At 50.7% G+C, this 15508-nt stretch overlaps 1 protein-coding gene across 2 annotated transcripts in view; it reads left to right on the plus strand.

Moving 5' to 3' along the window:
* The window catches only part of Entpd3 (ectonucleoside triphosphate diphosphohydrolase 3), a 24604-nt gene extending 16992 nt beyond the window's left edge, over window positions 1-7612 (plus strand). For both annotated transcript variants that reach the window (XM_055601696.1, XM_055601697.1), the window contains exons 8-11: window positions 391-663; window positions 830-940; window positions 2007-2144; window positions 5566-7612. In XM_055601696.1, the coding sequence (XP_055457671.1) occupies window positions 391-663; window positions 830-940; window positions 2007-2144; window positions 5566-5802 (759 nt within the window). In that variant the 3' untranslated portion in view covers window positions 5803-7612. The remainder of the gene's footprint in view (window positions 1-390; window positions 664-829; window positions 941-2006; window positions 2145-5565) is intronic.
* Window positions 7613-15508: the final 7896 nt, after the last annotated feature.

Below are 15508 nucleotides of genomic sequence, written 5' to 3' on the forward strand. Positions count from 1 at the left end.
TGTGTGCACATAGCGCCTGCTCATATGTACCTGCTGATGTACACACATACCACACACAATTGTGTACACACACACACACACACACACACACACACACACACACGTCTTCATGCTTGAGCAGCGAGCTCACTCCCGGCTGAGTCCCCTGTGTCCCCACCCCTCCCAAACTGTTCTAAAGTTAATCTTTCAGTCTTATCAGTCAGTGTTGGACTTGTCTGAGTGTTTCATCTGTCTGCCTGAATGGTCCTCGGGTAGGACGCGTGGCATGCAAGCCCTCGGGATCCCACGTCTCTGCCCCAAAGCAGTGCATGGTGCGGTGGCTCTGGTGCAGCATGGGGTGGGGAACGCCCGTAAGGGAGCTGCCCCCGCTCACCCCTGTTGCACCCCCAGAGCGCCCCCTCCGACGCCGTGGTCAGCAACCCCTGCTACCCACTGGGCTACCGTGCCACCTTCACCCTGGGCCGCGTGTTCGACAGCCTGTGCACGGAGAAGCAGAGGCCGCCGGCCTTCAGCTCCAGCCGCAACGTCACCTTCATGGGGACCGGCGACCCGTGGCTGTGCAGGGAAAAGGTGGCCGCTGTGTTTGACTTCGGAGCTTGCCAGGAGCAGGAGGCTTGTTCCTTTGATGGCGTTTACCAGCCCAAGGTCCAAGGGCCGTTTGTGGTGAGTGCAAAGACGGTGGTGTGTGTGTGTGTGTGTGTGTGTGTGTGTGTGTGTGTGTGCCTCCTGTCCACCCCTTTCCCTTCCCCTGTCCTGCTGCTCTTTGCTCCCTCCCAGATGGCTCGTGGCACACTCCTTTGGGAACTCACGGCCTCTGTCCTGCTCACAGGCCTTTGCAGGGTTTTATTACACGGCCAGCGCACTAAACCTCTCAGGGAGCTTCTCCCTCGCCTCCTTCAACGACAGCAGCTGGGACTTCTGCAGACACGCCTGGAGCGAGGTCAGTGCTAGAGAGAGGGCGAGCATCAGGACAGGCAGAGCCCAGTCCATGAGTGTGTGTGAGTGTGTGTGTGTGAACACATTAGTGGGCATATTTATGCGTGTGTAGTGGCATTTATCTGCATGCATTCCTGGCTCTGGCGGCAGGGGGACCTGAGAGAAGGGAGCCAACAAACCAGTCAGATTAAAGCCTCATGCACCAGCCGCTTTACCCAGAGCATCAGTGTGAGCTCTGCCAGTTAAGAAGAATCACCTGAGTGAGGCGCCCAGCCCCAGGGACCAGCCGCACACTCCACAGGCAGAAAACTAGTAACGATAGCTGTAATGAACAATCGAAAGTGAGTTAACTCCCATCTGCTGCCCCGGGGATTCCAGAAACACTGGGGGCTGCTGAAAACCGAGGCCTGAAGACCCTGGTTTGTTTTCTTGACATTTTCTTGAAAGCACTCAGAATTCTCACACAGGTTTCTCTGTGTAGCCCTGGCAGTCCTAGACACACTCTGTAGGCCAGGCTGGCCTTGAACTCACAGAGATCCTCCTGCCTCTACCTCCTGAGTGCTGGGATTACTGGCACGGGCCACCGTGCCCGGGTACAACTCCATTTTTGGACCATGTTCTGACATGCATGTATGAATGTATCTGTGATACACAGGTGAGCAAGTGAGTGTACATATGGGTCTATGTGTATATCGTGTGTGTGTGTGTGTGTGTGTGTGTGTATTGTATATATGTGTGTGTTGTGTATATATGTTTCTATGTGTATATTATATATATGTGTGTGTGTATTGTGTGTTCAAGGATACCGTGGCTATCTGAGACCCCGTCTGAAAATAAACAAATGACAGAGAAAAGGCACGATGGGTTGAAGCAGCTCTTGTTACACATAATTGGATTATGACACAACACTGGGCAGACACCTCAGACACACAGTTCCTGTGCAATTGTGTCATTTGTCCTTTTCACCTGGACCTCATGAGGGGTGGCTTTGAGGCCCTGCTGTCGGCCTCAGGTGAAGCCCACACTGTGAGAGCCGCCTGCCCCTCTCAGGTGCCTGTGTCTCCCTCCAGCTCCCATCCCTGCTCCCCAGATTTGATGAGGTGTACGCCCGGTCCTACTGCTTCTCTGCCCACTATATCTTCCACCTGCTCGTCAATGGATACAAGTTCACCGAGAAGACGTGGCCTCAGATACGTTTCGAAAAAGAAGTAAGTCAACAAACGCACGCATTTTCTGTTCTTCATCTCTGGAGAAAGGTTTGTGTGCATGGCTATAGAAGAGAGGTCAAAGGTTAAAGGATGCTCTGATCTTGCGGGTCACCTGTGGGAAGAGAAGAGTGACAGAATTTAAGGCTGCTGCAGACGAGACACTGGAACTGAGTGGATGGGCGGTGAGGCTGCAAGGGTGGTTGTCGGGGGCAGGCCCGCTGCCAGGCTTCAGTCAGGGTGGGGCTTAGTGCTGAGGGACGATTTGGTGAGAGACCGTGAAGTGTGAGAGAGTCTGAGACGTTTCATCCTGAAAAGGAGCTGCAGGTTGAACCCACGTTTTTCCTTTTCTTTTTTTGAGAGAGGGTCTCACTGTGTAGACCAGGCTGGCCTGGACCTCCCTATGTAGACCAGGCTGGACCTCTCTGTGAGAGTACTGGGATTAAAGATGTACACTACCACTCCTGGCTTATAATTTATGACAAAATAATTAAGTGTCTTCCATATCATAAAAAGACAGGGTAAGATACGTCTTCGAAGGTGTGAGGGATCCACATTAGCAACTTTCATTAAATAAAAATTTTCTTTTTAAAGGAACCTGAGGTCACTGTGTTTACACACAAAACTTGGGCATGGATAGTGAAAGACAGATGCTAGATTATATAGATGAAATATAGATTATATAGATGATAGATTACGTAGATGATGTATAGATTATAGATGCTATAAAGATTAGATAGATGACATATAGATTATGTAGATGATGTGTAGATTACGTAGATGGTGCGTAGATTAGATGGATAGATTATAGATGATATATAGATTAGATAGATACATAGATTAGATAGATGGATAGATTATAGGTTCCATCATATGTGTGCTCATCACACACCATACTAAATGCAATTTTTTAAAATTTTACTTTAATGATAAAAATTTGCTCCTGGCCAAGTGGTTGTCATTTATATTTTAGTTTTTTTGAGACAGGATCTCACCATGTAACCTTAGCTTGCAGGGAGAGAGCTATGCATATGAGGCTGGCTTTGAACCCAAAGAAATCCACCTGTCTCTGCCCCTGCTGGGGTACCACCATGCCCCAGGTGGGGATACTGAGTTAAGTAGAGGAAGGTAAACAGAGCAGAAGATTTTCTACACAGGCACTGAACACATTTTTAAAGACAGCAGTCAGATGAGAAGGTAGTCCCAGGAGATACTACAAAAATAGAGAAAAAAAAAGAATGAAAAAATTTTGGAGAGGAAAGTAACACTCAAGAAAAAGAGAAGAGCCAGGCATGCATTGCCTGTGATCCAGTACTCAGAAGGCAGAGGCAGGAAGGTCAAAAAAAAAAAAAAAAAAAAGAAGTAGTTGTTGTTCAGGAGATGGCTCAGTTTGTCCAGTGCTTGCCAGACAAGCAGGAGAGTCTGAATTTCACCCCCAGAATCCATGTGAGGAAAGTCGGGATTGTATCTTGTTCCTTTGATCCCAGTTCCGGGCAAGGTTGCTGGCCGGGTGGTCCCGCCTAATCAGTGAGCCCCAGGGCCCAGGGAGAAACCTGTTCTCCTAGGAACACATCAGAGGCCGACCTCGGGCCGCCATACATGTGTGTAAACACATACAGACAGCCGTCTCTCCAGCCCCCATATACCATTTTGAAGCAAGAAAGGAAAAAAATAAGTACAGGGAAGTAGTGCTAAGGGAGGTCATTGGGGCTGGATTTTAGAAGTCCAGAATCATCAATAATGGCATCAGTCACAGGCTAGCCTGGGGTATGCTCAGCTGGTAGAATGTCTGTCTAACATACTCTCAACCCCGGGTAGAACCCTAACTTTCCCAGCACCCTGCAAAAAGCAGGCTTGTACTCAAGGTAGCAGGAGGACAGGGAGTTCAAGGCTGGCTCAGCTCACAGGGTGTGTGAGGCCAGCCAAGCTAAACCTCCCAGTTCATTTCTGAAGACAAATATGGTCGGATTAGATTTTCAGACTTTAACAAGCCAGGCTGCTCCTCTGGTCTTACTGCCTGGGGACATTGTAGCCAGAGCAAAGGGAGCTGTTTGGAAAGGGAATCTGACAAACACTGAATCTCTGTTATATCTTGTGGGGGAAAAAAACAAAAAACAAACCCACATCCTGTGCTAGCCTGGTATGGGGAAAACGCCTATAATCCCAGCATTCAGGAAGTGGAAACAGGGATTGGGAGCTCATGTTCACCTTATGCTGCATAGTAAATTCATAACCAGCCTGGAATGAATGAGATCCTGTCTCATAATAATATACAAACTAATAAACATAACTAAATTAATAAACAAAATTAAATAAACAAATAACTTGTACCATTTATGAGAGAAGTGTTTACATTTTTAGGAATTAGGATATGAAAATTTAAAAAATAAAGTTGTCTTATTATCAAGCTAAAGGGCACTGAAAAAGCTCAGTGGATAGAAATGTGTGCTTCCGGGCCTGCCGCTGTGAGCTTCACTCTAGGATCCAAACGCTGGAAGGAGAACCTACACCTGAAAGCTGTCTTGTGATCTCTACAGGCCTGCTGTGCTATGCACACACACACACACACACACACACACACACACACACACACACAGTGAAAGTATTGTGTGATTTCAAGCAAATACTACCCGAGGAAGAAAGCTGCTGACATTTAATGTCTGGCTAAACAATTTTGAAGAAGAGTGTAATTTGAGATTTGAGATTAGGCGTGCAGATGATAAGTTTGGTTCACTGTAAAGATAGTAAACTCAAAATATGGAGATGCCTAAGAAAACAGCCTCAAAATATGATAGACAAAAAGCAGACTGTGTGCCAGGCATGGTGACATGCACCTTTAATTCCAGGAAGAGGCAGGTGGATCTCTGTGAGTTCAAGGTCACGTAGTGAGTTCCAGGCCAGGAAGAGTTCCATAATGGATCCCTGTTTTAAAAGGGGAAGGAGGAGGAAAGGAAGAGAAGGGAAAGGAATGGAAAGGAAGGAAAAGGTAAAAGAAGGGGAAAGAGAAAGGAAGGGAAGGGAAGGGAAAGGTAAAAGAAGGGGAAGGGGGAGAAAGGGGAAAGAGAAAGGAGCCGTGGACTATCAGAACAATAAATGGGAGGGACTTCCCGTTATGGCTGGCCCCATGTTCCTAGGACTGGTCTTGGGTTGGCAAACACTTCCCACCCCTCTCTAACCATAAACAGGCCTGTTGCCTGCACAATAGGAATGCTGTCCCTGTGGGGGCTGCACTGTTTTAACCCTCGGCGTAGACGGGCTTACAGGGAACTCAACTTTCCAACTGTCGGGGTGACTGAGCTGGAGGTAGAACCCCACCCCTTTGTGACTGTGGTGTCTCCTCAGACCATGGTTCTCGGTGGGGTCTCCTTGTGGGCTGGGACCCGCCTGGAGTTCTGAGGGCTGAGCCGTCCTGTCCCCTCCACAGGTGGGGAACAGCAGCATCTCCTGGTCCCTAGGCTACATGCTCAGCTTGACCAACCAGATCCCAGCTGAAAGTCCCCTGATCCGCCTACCCATACAGCCGCCGGTGTTTATGGGAGTCCTGGCCTTCTTCACAGCTGTGGCCTTGCTGTGCCTGGCATTTCTTGTGTACCTGTGTTCAGCATTCAGGACAAAGGAGCGCTCTGAGAATGCCTTCGACCAAGCAGTGGATTCTGACTGAGTTCGAGGACTGACTCCAGGCGGTGTGAGCCCAGTGGCTGCCACAGGACCTGCTCCACAGTTAATTGCCATGGCCATGTGCCTCTTAGCTACTGGTTCCCGCCACAGCCCCTCCTGGGAGCCCCTCAGCCACCCAGTGAGGGCGCCCTGCAGCCCTCCCCACGCACTTGCTGATCCGCTGGGGATCAAGGAGACACAGGCGATCAAGGAGACACAGGCGACCAAGGCCAGGGCTCTACCCATCTACTCCAGAGAAAGCTGAGAAAATAATGATTTAATGTGGGAGAATTGGCCACAGGGCTCAGTTTCCGTTTTCTCTCCGTCTGTATTCCTCCTAGCAAGACACCCACGAAGGCTCTGACGCGGCATTTCACCCCGTGGCTTTGTCCCATGGATCCTTTGTAAGGCTTTCCTGTTCTCTAGCTGTGAGCCCTGGCCTATCTGCAGCCGCTAAGGCTTTCTTTTAGCAGTCCTGTAGGCATTAAGCTCCCTGGCTGGAGGTTGCACATTTAGTGGGTGGGAAGATATGTTTGGGACAGAGTCTCATGTAGCCCATGCTAGCTTCCAACTCCCTCTGTAGCCTAAGGTGGCTCTGAACTTCTGACCAGTTCCTGGGTGCTGGGGCTTCACGCATGCTAGGCAAGGATTCTACAACCGAGCCTCGTGCCCAGCCCAAGGCGACCCTACAGTGCCAAGGACAGCTGGCCTCTGTCACGCAGGCAGAACCTGAAGCACAAAGACACACAGAGGTCCCTAATATGGGGCCTGTTCTCATTGTGGAATTCCCGCTCGCGGTCTTGAGATTGCTACTGGGTGTGTGTGTGTGTGTGTGTGTCGGCACCCTTATGGAACTGTCTCACTGCTGTGCCTCTCTAAGTCCCACCCAGTTGCCTGCATTAGGATGGAGCTCACTCACCCAGCAAGGCTCCCGCGCAGGCTGCCTTTGGGCTGTCACAGTGGCATGCATTTCCGCCACTCCTTTCAGGTACCCTTCCTTGATCCCGCCTTAAGACATCCCAGTCTGGAATCTGCTGACCAGTTACTTTCCCCAATCCCAATTCCAGTTCTGCCTGCGCAGCTGCTGCACATTTTGACTTTGGGAAGGGAAAAAGCAGTCTCGGAAGTATTTGCCTCCAAAGTGGGATGAGAATGATCCTCAAGTCCAGTAGCTGTGAGCTACAAATCAGTCCTGTTCCACATGGCTGCTGGTTGGCTCCAAATGAAATAAACTCTTATTTTTATTCTGCAGTGCAAATTTGTTAACTTAAATATGATGTCCTTTCTCCTAAGGACACAGGGTGGGGCTTTTGTTTGTTTGTTTTTGTTTTTTGAGACAGGTGGTTTCTCTGTGTAGCCTTGGCTGTCCTGGGCTTGCTTTGTAGACAGGCTGGCCTTGAACTCACAGAGATCCACCTGCCTCTGCCTCCCCGAGTGCTGGGATCACAGGTTTTATTTATTTATTGACTAACATGAGTTCTGGGGGCTGAACTCAGATCTTTAGGTTTGCCTGCCTTTTACTTACTGACTGGGGGCCGTCTCCCCAGCCCTTGTTTTGGTTTTGAGACAGGGTCTTGCACAAACTCATAAAGATGCATAATCAGAAATAAAAATAGGAGCTGGAGAGATGGATTGTTGGTTAAGAGTACTGGCTGCTCTCTGTCTTTGTGTCTCTGTCTCTCTAGGGGACCTGGGTTTGGTTCCCCAAGCCAGTGTGGCAGCTCACAACTGTCTGTGACTCTAGTCCCAGGGATCTGATTCCCTCTCTAGCCCTCTGCAGCACCAAATGCATGTGGTACACAGCCAGAACTGTAGGCAAAATGTCCATATACATAAAAGCTAACAAATAAACTTCAAATAAAATAAATAAGTAAAAAAAAAAAAAAGAATGCCAGGCTGGGTGTAATGGTGCACGCCTGTAATTCCAGCCCTCAGTGAGGCAGAGGCAGGCAGACCTCTGTGAGTTCGAGGCTAGCCTGGTCTTCAAAGTGAGTCCAGGACAGCCGGGGCTTCATAAGTTAAACACAGTACTGAATAAAACCAAGCTCACGGCTGGGTAACAGCAGCACAGGCTGCAGTCCCGGGCAAGCCGGCTCCCAGGGTCCTTTGCCAAGGACACGTGTCCTTTGCCAGGCCTCTGTTTCTCACGCCCATGAGCTCTGTCAGAGAAGCCTTGCTCAGCCGTGTTCCTCCACCACAGGCTTCTCACCCTGCTGTGTCTGCACACTCACTTTCCAATACCACACAGCGTCCGACTCTCACAGCCCCTGTGTGTGCCCCTCCTGCAAATACCCAGACCCTGCACTTAGCCTGAATGTCTGCCACACCACAGACACACACACACACACACACACACACACACACACACGCTCACAGTGCACACATACACACCACACACCTAGCTCCGCACTACAGCTGCTGCTCACACTGAGGTAGTGTTTTTCACACATTCAAACCTGATCGCCAGCTCAGACTGAAAGATCCCCGGAGGGTATCTTCCGTCAGAGAGACCCCCTCCCAAGGAACAACGAGTCCATTCGGATGCAAACAGCAAGAGGCTTTTATTTTGATACACGGGTACCTGGGGCGAAAAGTCATTCGGGAGACTTCCGCGCCCCCTAGGTAGGAAGCTGGGGTTTTTATAGGGTTTTAGAGCAGAAGCACTGGTACAGAAGCGAGAAGCATGGTTACAGGGGGCTGATTGGTACATTTTCATGAGACCACGATTTGCGTCAAAGTTTGGCAGGGGCACCAAGATTGACCACCCCTTAACGTGGCCACCTGTTATTTTGTTTTTCCCTATCTCATCTGGAACAACCTCTGTCAGATATCCCATGAGGGTAGTCACAACAAGTTGTTTTTAACTCAACAGGGGCAGCCTGACCACAGATATCCCAAGTGGGTGACACAGCTAGGTTTCTCAGTAACTTTCCAGTTTCTCATCTGGCCTTCAGAGTTTTACAAAACAGTGGTGTCTCACAAAATGGCGTTAGCTATGTTTAACTTAGGGTGAGGCAGGGGTCTTTCAAGACCTGTGCACACTGATGTTGGGTTTCAGACCTGGGCCAGGTGTCTATTTAGCCAAAGCCTCCAGACCTGGCCTCCAGGTTCTCCCAGCATCCCTCAGTCCCTGCCTGTTACACGCCTTCTGCCCTGAACTCTCCAGCCTGGGGTGGAACTTCCTCTCCCTGACGGGCTCTTCACGAGATATTCCAGACACTTTGGTTCCCTGCTCTGCCTCTGTCTGTCTGTCTCTGTGTCTCTGTCTCTCTCTCCACGAGCTGCTTTTCTGTCTCCCTCTGCATGGCTCCTCCTGAGAGAGCAGTGAACCCCCTGAGAGTTACCCCCATAAACCTGCCTTTGTATACTCTAGTTGGGCTTGAACTGGCGCCTTTCGTAGGCCAAGAATGCATATCCATCCATCCGGACAGTAGCTAACACCACTGCTCCTCCCACCTAAGCCTTCCGAGCGGCTGGGCACCCAGCACACAGAGAGCTTTAGAACGCCCTTTCACAGAGAGGAGCTAAGAGGTTAGTCTAGCCAGCATGGAGGAGCAGAGGGAGGACCAGCTGAGTCACCGCACTTTATCTCTACCTGGCTGGCCCTGGAGCCCAGGGACTTTCCTGTCTCACCCCCAGCCCCAGCCCCGGGATTATGAGCTTACACTGTCACTCTTGGCGCTGTCTCTCTGTCTCTCTCTCATGTGGGTTCTGGGTGTTGAACTCGGGTCCTCCTGCTTGCCAGCTAGGCCACCCAGCCCTTATTTCTGCTTGAGAACGTTTTGCCACGCACCCCTTCTGGTGTTTGCTCTGTATGCTAGGCTAGTCTCCAGCTCTTGGCCCCTTCTACCTCAGCCCCCTGGGACTGTAGCCATGCACCACCACACACAGCGTATACACAACGTTTTTACCAAGAAAACTTGAGGTTCCAACTAAGGCCTCCCTTCCAAATTTGTAAGATCTAATAACAAAAATCAGGGAAATGCAAAAGCCGCCGTGTTTAAAAACAACACACACGTGTCTGGCTCTTTTGTCTGTTTTTGCGTTTTGCTGAACCACTGTGGTTGACATTAAGTGTGTTAATTTTGGCAGTTGAGGGTTTTAACTCTGGTCCCCGTGTCCCGGGAAGCTCACACGCCTAACCCAACTGCTGCTGCTTCATGCTTCATCCCTGGCTTCCCTGAGGTAGAGCTTTCCAGGGCGCAGTTCTAACAGAACACGGTGCCCTGCGCTGTTTAACCGGGGAGCAGGCCTGAGCAGCTGCTTGGAACAGAACTTGAGAACAAGCTCCTGAGGAGCAGGAGCCCAGCCCACTCGTGTCCCGTCGGCCTTCAAGAGCCCTCTCTCCGGCCTCCAGCTCCCACGGCCCCCTGGGTGGGGGCAGCCCAGATCCCGGGGGGGGGGGGGGGGGGGCTGTGTGTGTGCGCAGCAGGGTGGCTGGGGCTTTGGTCCGCTCCTGTCCGGGGCAGCTTTTTCTCAGCTCCTCGCGCCGGTCCTGATGGGAAGCTCTTCCTTGGAATCTCTCCAGCAAACGCAGACTGCTCGGGGTGAGCAACTTAGTGAGAGGGGCCAGGGAGACGGCTCGGTGGTCACGAGGGCTTGCTGCTCAGGCAGAGGACTTCGTGGGAGCTCAAAACCTCCACTCGCTCCTGTTCCAGACGTGACGCCCCTGCTGGCCTCCGCAGGTACTGTTCGTATGCACTCGGTGCTCAGGACTACACAGACCCCACACCCATAAAATAAATAAGATAAAATGCTGTGGGGGTAACCTACCCCACACACCGTAGTAACTGGCTGTGACGGTGCGTCCCTGTGTCGGCAGCGCCACTTGCTGGCAGGATACGTAACCGTCTGTCGTCCTCGCTTGCTCTAGGGGAAATCATGCAGCCCTCAACCGGACCTAAAGCACACCAAGGGGTACGTGTGTTGGGGGCGTGGTCCTGCTGCTGATTGGTTCAGAGTGGGTGAACTGTGGAGCCACGCCCACTATGCTAACAGCTTCTTTGTCGGAGGGAGGAACGCGGCTCTTGGGGCTGGAGCTGGGGCAGGGGGATAGAGCGGAATAGGACCAGGGCAGGGAGGTCCGGGGAGTCTAGATGGCGGCCGAGGGACTGCCTCAGCAAATAGCCTAACCTGTTCTAACCTTGTCTCCGTGTCTTCATTATTAAACCTCCAGGACCTCCAAAAGCTCCCAAAACAACCAACGATTAAGAAATTGAGTCAGGGGGCTGGAGAGACGGCTTAGAAGGTAAAAGCACTGGCTGTTCTTCTAGAGGTCCTGAGTTCAAATCCCAGCAATCACGTGGTGGCTCCCAACCATCTGTAATAGATCTGGTGCCCTCTTCTGGAGTGCAGGTGTACATGCAGGCAGAACACTGTATGCATAATAAATAAATAAATCTTTAAAGAAGAAAGGAAAAAGAAATTGAGCCAGCCGTGGTGGCACACATCTTTAATCCTAACACTCAGGAGACAGAGGCAGGTGGATCTCTGTGAGTTCAAGGCCAGTCTTGACTACAAAGTGAGTCCAGGACAGCCAAGGCTGTCTCAAAACCCTGTCTCAAAGTGTGTGTGTGTGGGGGGGGGGGAATTAGGGCTGCAGTGTGTGACTGCTTTCTTGCTGTCCTGAAGAGAACCAACGCTCAGTTCACAGATCACAGCCACTTTTTCATTAGTGTGAGGGGACTGGATCCCCACTCTGGTCTCCACGGGCCCCACCCACCCACTCCCACAAAGTAGGTAACAAGTTTACTGTCCAGAGGGCCTGACCTTGGATCCCCACCGCACACATGGAAAGCCATCGGGACGGCTGCCCTGGTCATGTTGGGGAAACGGAGGAAGCGCCTCCCTGTGCTCAGTGACCAGCCTGCCTAGCTGAGCTGGAGGGAGACTGACACAGCTAGGTCACCAGGGAAGAGAGCCTCACTCGAGAAATGCCACGTGTGAGGGCCCAGCCCACTGGATTCTGTTTCGTGCCTGGGCAGGTGGTCCTGGGTGTGTAAGAAAGCAGGCTGAGCAAGCTGTGTCCCCACAGCATCTGCTTCAGTCCCTGCCTCCAGGCTCCTGCTCTGACTTCCCTTGGTGGTAGACCGTAAGCGTAAGCCAAACAAACCCCTTCCTTCTCAAGTTGCTTTTGGTCATGTGCTTTCTCACCCTTACAGCAACAGAAAGCAAACTGGGGCACCCAGCCTTGACCCCTAACCTCCACAGGTTCAGGTGGGTGTGCACACCTGTTCACACACAAATAACTACATCTATTTTAAAGGAAATCAGTCAGGGTCTGGGTAGCTTTGGGTTCACTTCTGGCAGACATCCATTTTTTTTTTCTCTCTCTCTCTCTTTGAGGCTTCAAACGTTTCCTCTGATAAACTGAGGTCTCCATCCCCAGTGAGCTGAAAACCTGGGCTACATCCTAGAGCCGCTGATGGCAGAAGCATTGGAGGCATCAGGCCTCTGATAAGCTGGGCAAGGTGCCTGCTGTCGTCCCCGAGTCTTCCACCTGGCTCTCTGCAACAAGCCAGGGATGGCACTCAATAACAAGGCCAGCTGCTGAAATCTCCCAAGAGCCCTCCCTGGCTCGCACTGTCTCTGTAGGCGCCAGCCCCGTCAGCCCAGTTCTTTCTTTTACTTTTTATTCCTGTGTATGTGTGGCTGGCGGCCAGAGGCGTCAGGTCGTCTGGGGTTGGAGTTACAGCTGGATGTGGGCCACTGATGCTGGTACTGGGAACCTCACTAAGCCATCTCTCTACCCCTCATGGCAATTTGATGGGTGGTGGGCAGAGGTCCAAGGAACCGGAGTGTGGGAGCTGCCATCTTGACTCCCTGGTCAACTTCAAAGTGACCTTCCTGTCAGCATTTGCTTTGGGTTCAGGGTAGAAGCTGAGAAAACTCACATCAGACACAGAAGCTTAAAATGAAAGCTTTCTTTTCCGAGCTCAGGGAGGCAGCCAGTTCAGGATCTGAACCATGTCCCGGAGGGGAAGCTGTATTGCATATTTTAAGGGTGAAAACCGACAAGGCAGGTATCATTGGTGAGGGTCCGGGCCAAACTTTAACATGATGGGTTGAGCAAGGAAGTTTCTGTTGGAGGCTGGGCCTCACCCAGGACACCTACCCTCAAGGCCTTTAACTATTTTCCAAGATGTTCAGTCTGGAATCCAAGGACCTTAATTTATCCTCCTAGACATTTGGTGCGGAGCTCAAGGTGATGAGGGAACAAAGAAGTGGGTCATTTGTCTGCAGTAAGTGAGGGCTTGGCAGGCAATATATTTTTACAACCTAGGCATCTCGGTTTAAGTAACAGCAAGTTAAAAAACATTTTTTTAAAACCAGTTAACAGTTAGAAGGGGCCAGAAGGGAGACGGCTAAGCAAGCCTGGGAATGTGAACCTAGTTTGACCTTGCTAGCAAATCGGAGACAACATATAAGAGCTGCTTGGAGAAGGCTGGGCTCAGGACAGGGGCTGCAGAGTCTTGCACATGCTCTGTAGCCATCTGATTTCAGAGGGCTGTAGCGGGAATCTAGGTTACTGTCTCACTAGACGCCACAGCAGAAGTTCTCAACCTGTGGGTCCCACTATGAATCCTAGTGTAAATACCTTCCTAATGCTGCAAGCCTTTCATGGGTTACTGAGATCCCCAAACAGAAAATTCTTTTTCTTCCCACTTCAAAACTGTAATTTTGTTGCTGTTAGGAATTGTAATATAAATATCAGTTTTCCAATGACGTTAGGTGACTGTTGTGAAAGGACTGCTCGGCCCAGAGGGGGTCGCAACCCACACGTTGAGAACCCCCAAGTTACTTTGTGGATGAAACAGAGCTTGAAAAAGACCTGAAGCCTGCGGGATGAAGGCCCAGCGCGACTCAGAAGCCTGCTACCCTCTAGCAGCTGCAGCCTGAACCTCGGAAGAACAAAGTCGGTTTTGCTGTTTTTGCTGGCTTGTTCCCACGTGTGCAAGGGCACATTCGCTTGAGTGTGCATCGCTGTAAAAGGCAGTAGTTGACTTTAGGCGTCTTCCTTCATTGCTCTCTGTTGTTGAACCTGGAACTCACCAACTAGGACTCGTTCTTTGGCCAGTGAGTCCCCGGGAACTAACTGCCTCAGCTTCCCAAGGGCTGAGATTACAGCGGGCCACCGCACTCCGGTCCATATTCTGACATTCAAGGTTTTGCCGGCCATGAATTTTATTTTATTCTCCTTCTCCTTATTTTGTCTTTTTTTCAGAGCTGAGGACTGAACCCAGGGCCTTACACTTGCAGGGCAAGTGCTCTACCATTGAGCTAAATCCCCCTCCCCCTCTTCTCTTTTTCTTTTTCAAGACAGGGTCTCTCTGTGTAGCCTTGGCTTTCCTGGACTCACTTTGTAGAGCAGGCTAGCCTCAAACCTACAGAGATCTGCTGCTGCCACTGCCTCCCTAGTTCCAGGATAACCATAGGGAGATTGTCTCAAAACAACAAAAACCTAAACAAAACAACAAAAGAAAAGAAAGAAGCCGGGCAGGGCGTGGTTGCACACACCTTTAATCCCAGCACTCAGGGAGGCAGGGGCAGGCGGATCTCTGTGACTTCTAGGCCTGCCTGATCTACAATGCTCGTCCAGGACAGCCAAGGCTACACAAAGAAACCCTGTCTCAAAGAAAAAAAAAAAAAAAAAAAGATGAAACAAAACAACAACAAAAAGTACCATTATGGCCACTTTTGTTCATGTCTTTGAAAATTATAATTTGGGCCAGTGATACGGCTCAGTGGGTAAAGACGCTTGCTGCTGCCAGGTCTGATAACTAGAGTCCCAGGAATTTCCGTTGCGGAAGCAGAAAACCAACTCCCTCAAGTGCTGACCTCCACATATGCCCGCTGGCACTTGCACCCTCAAGCAAACACATACAAATAAATAAATATATAAATGCAAAAGAAATAATATAAAAGGGAGAAGTAATAAAAGGGTTGAGGGGGAGATTTCTCCCTAAATGATTCAACATGAAGCATGAAACTCTTAAGATCTGGGATTCTGGATTCAGTCACAGCCCTCTTCTGCTCCTAGTGTCCAGTATCTTCTGAGGTTCTGTTCTCGAGACTGGGTTTCTTTGTGTAGCCTTGACTGTCCTGGAATTCAGGGATCTGCCTGCTCCAGCCTCGGCTGGGACTGAAGGTGCACACCACCACCGCCCAGCTCGCGATATCTTTGTTTTTGAGACAGTCTCACTATATATCCCTGGCTGGAACAAAACTCGGTATGGAGAGCAAACAGGCCTTGAATCCAGAATTCCTTCCCCCTCTGCCCTGCAGTGCTGGGAGTAAGAGCGTTGGCCACCACACTCGGCTGTGTCTTACATCCAATGGATGCAGAACAGTGAAGTGGGGTGCGGACAGTCCTAACTGGAAGAACGGCCTGAGTCTCTCCTGCCCCTCAAGTTCTCAGGGGTGATTGACTGTCCCGTCAGGCCAGCATTTGGGGTGACTAAGCCAAGAGCGTTGCAGCGAGCGAGAGACCCGCCTGGGCTATACAGAGTGGAAGGCGAACCCGAGTGGCCTTGTCTCAAAAAAAAAATAAACAAAAATGAAAATACTAGGACCACAAGTTCACAGCACGTGTCTGAGAAGACGCAACGGAAACCGAGCCGGCGCCGCCATGTTCGTTCCCACTGAGCATGCGTACAGGCACGCACGCTCCCTCCCGACCAATCCGATGGCACGCTGTACGTCGGGGCGGG

The sequence above is a fragment of the Psammomys obesus genome, unplaced genomic scaffold (genome assembly GCF_907164565.1).
Source record: "Psammomys obesus unplaced genomic scaffold, mPsaObe1.curated_primary_1811, whole genome shotgun sequence".
Classification (NCBI taxonomy): domain Eukaryota; kingdom Metazoa; phylum Chordata; class Mammalia; order Rodentia; family Muridae; genus Psammomys; species Psammomys obesus.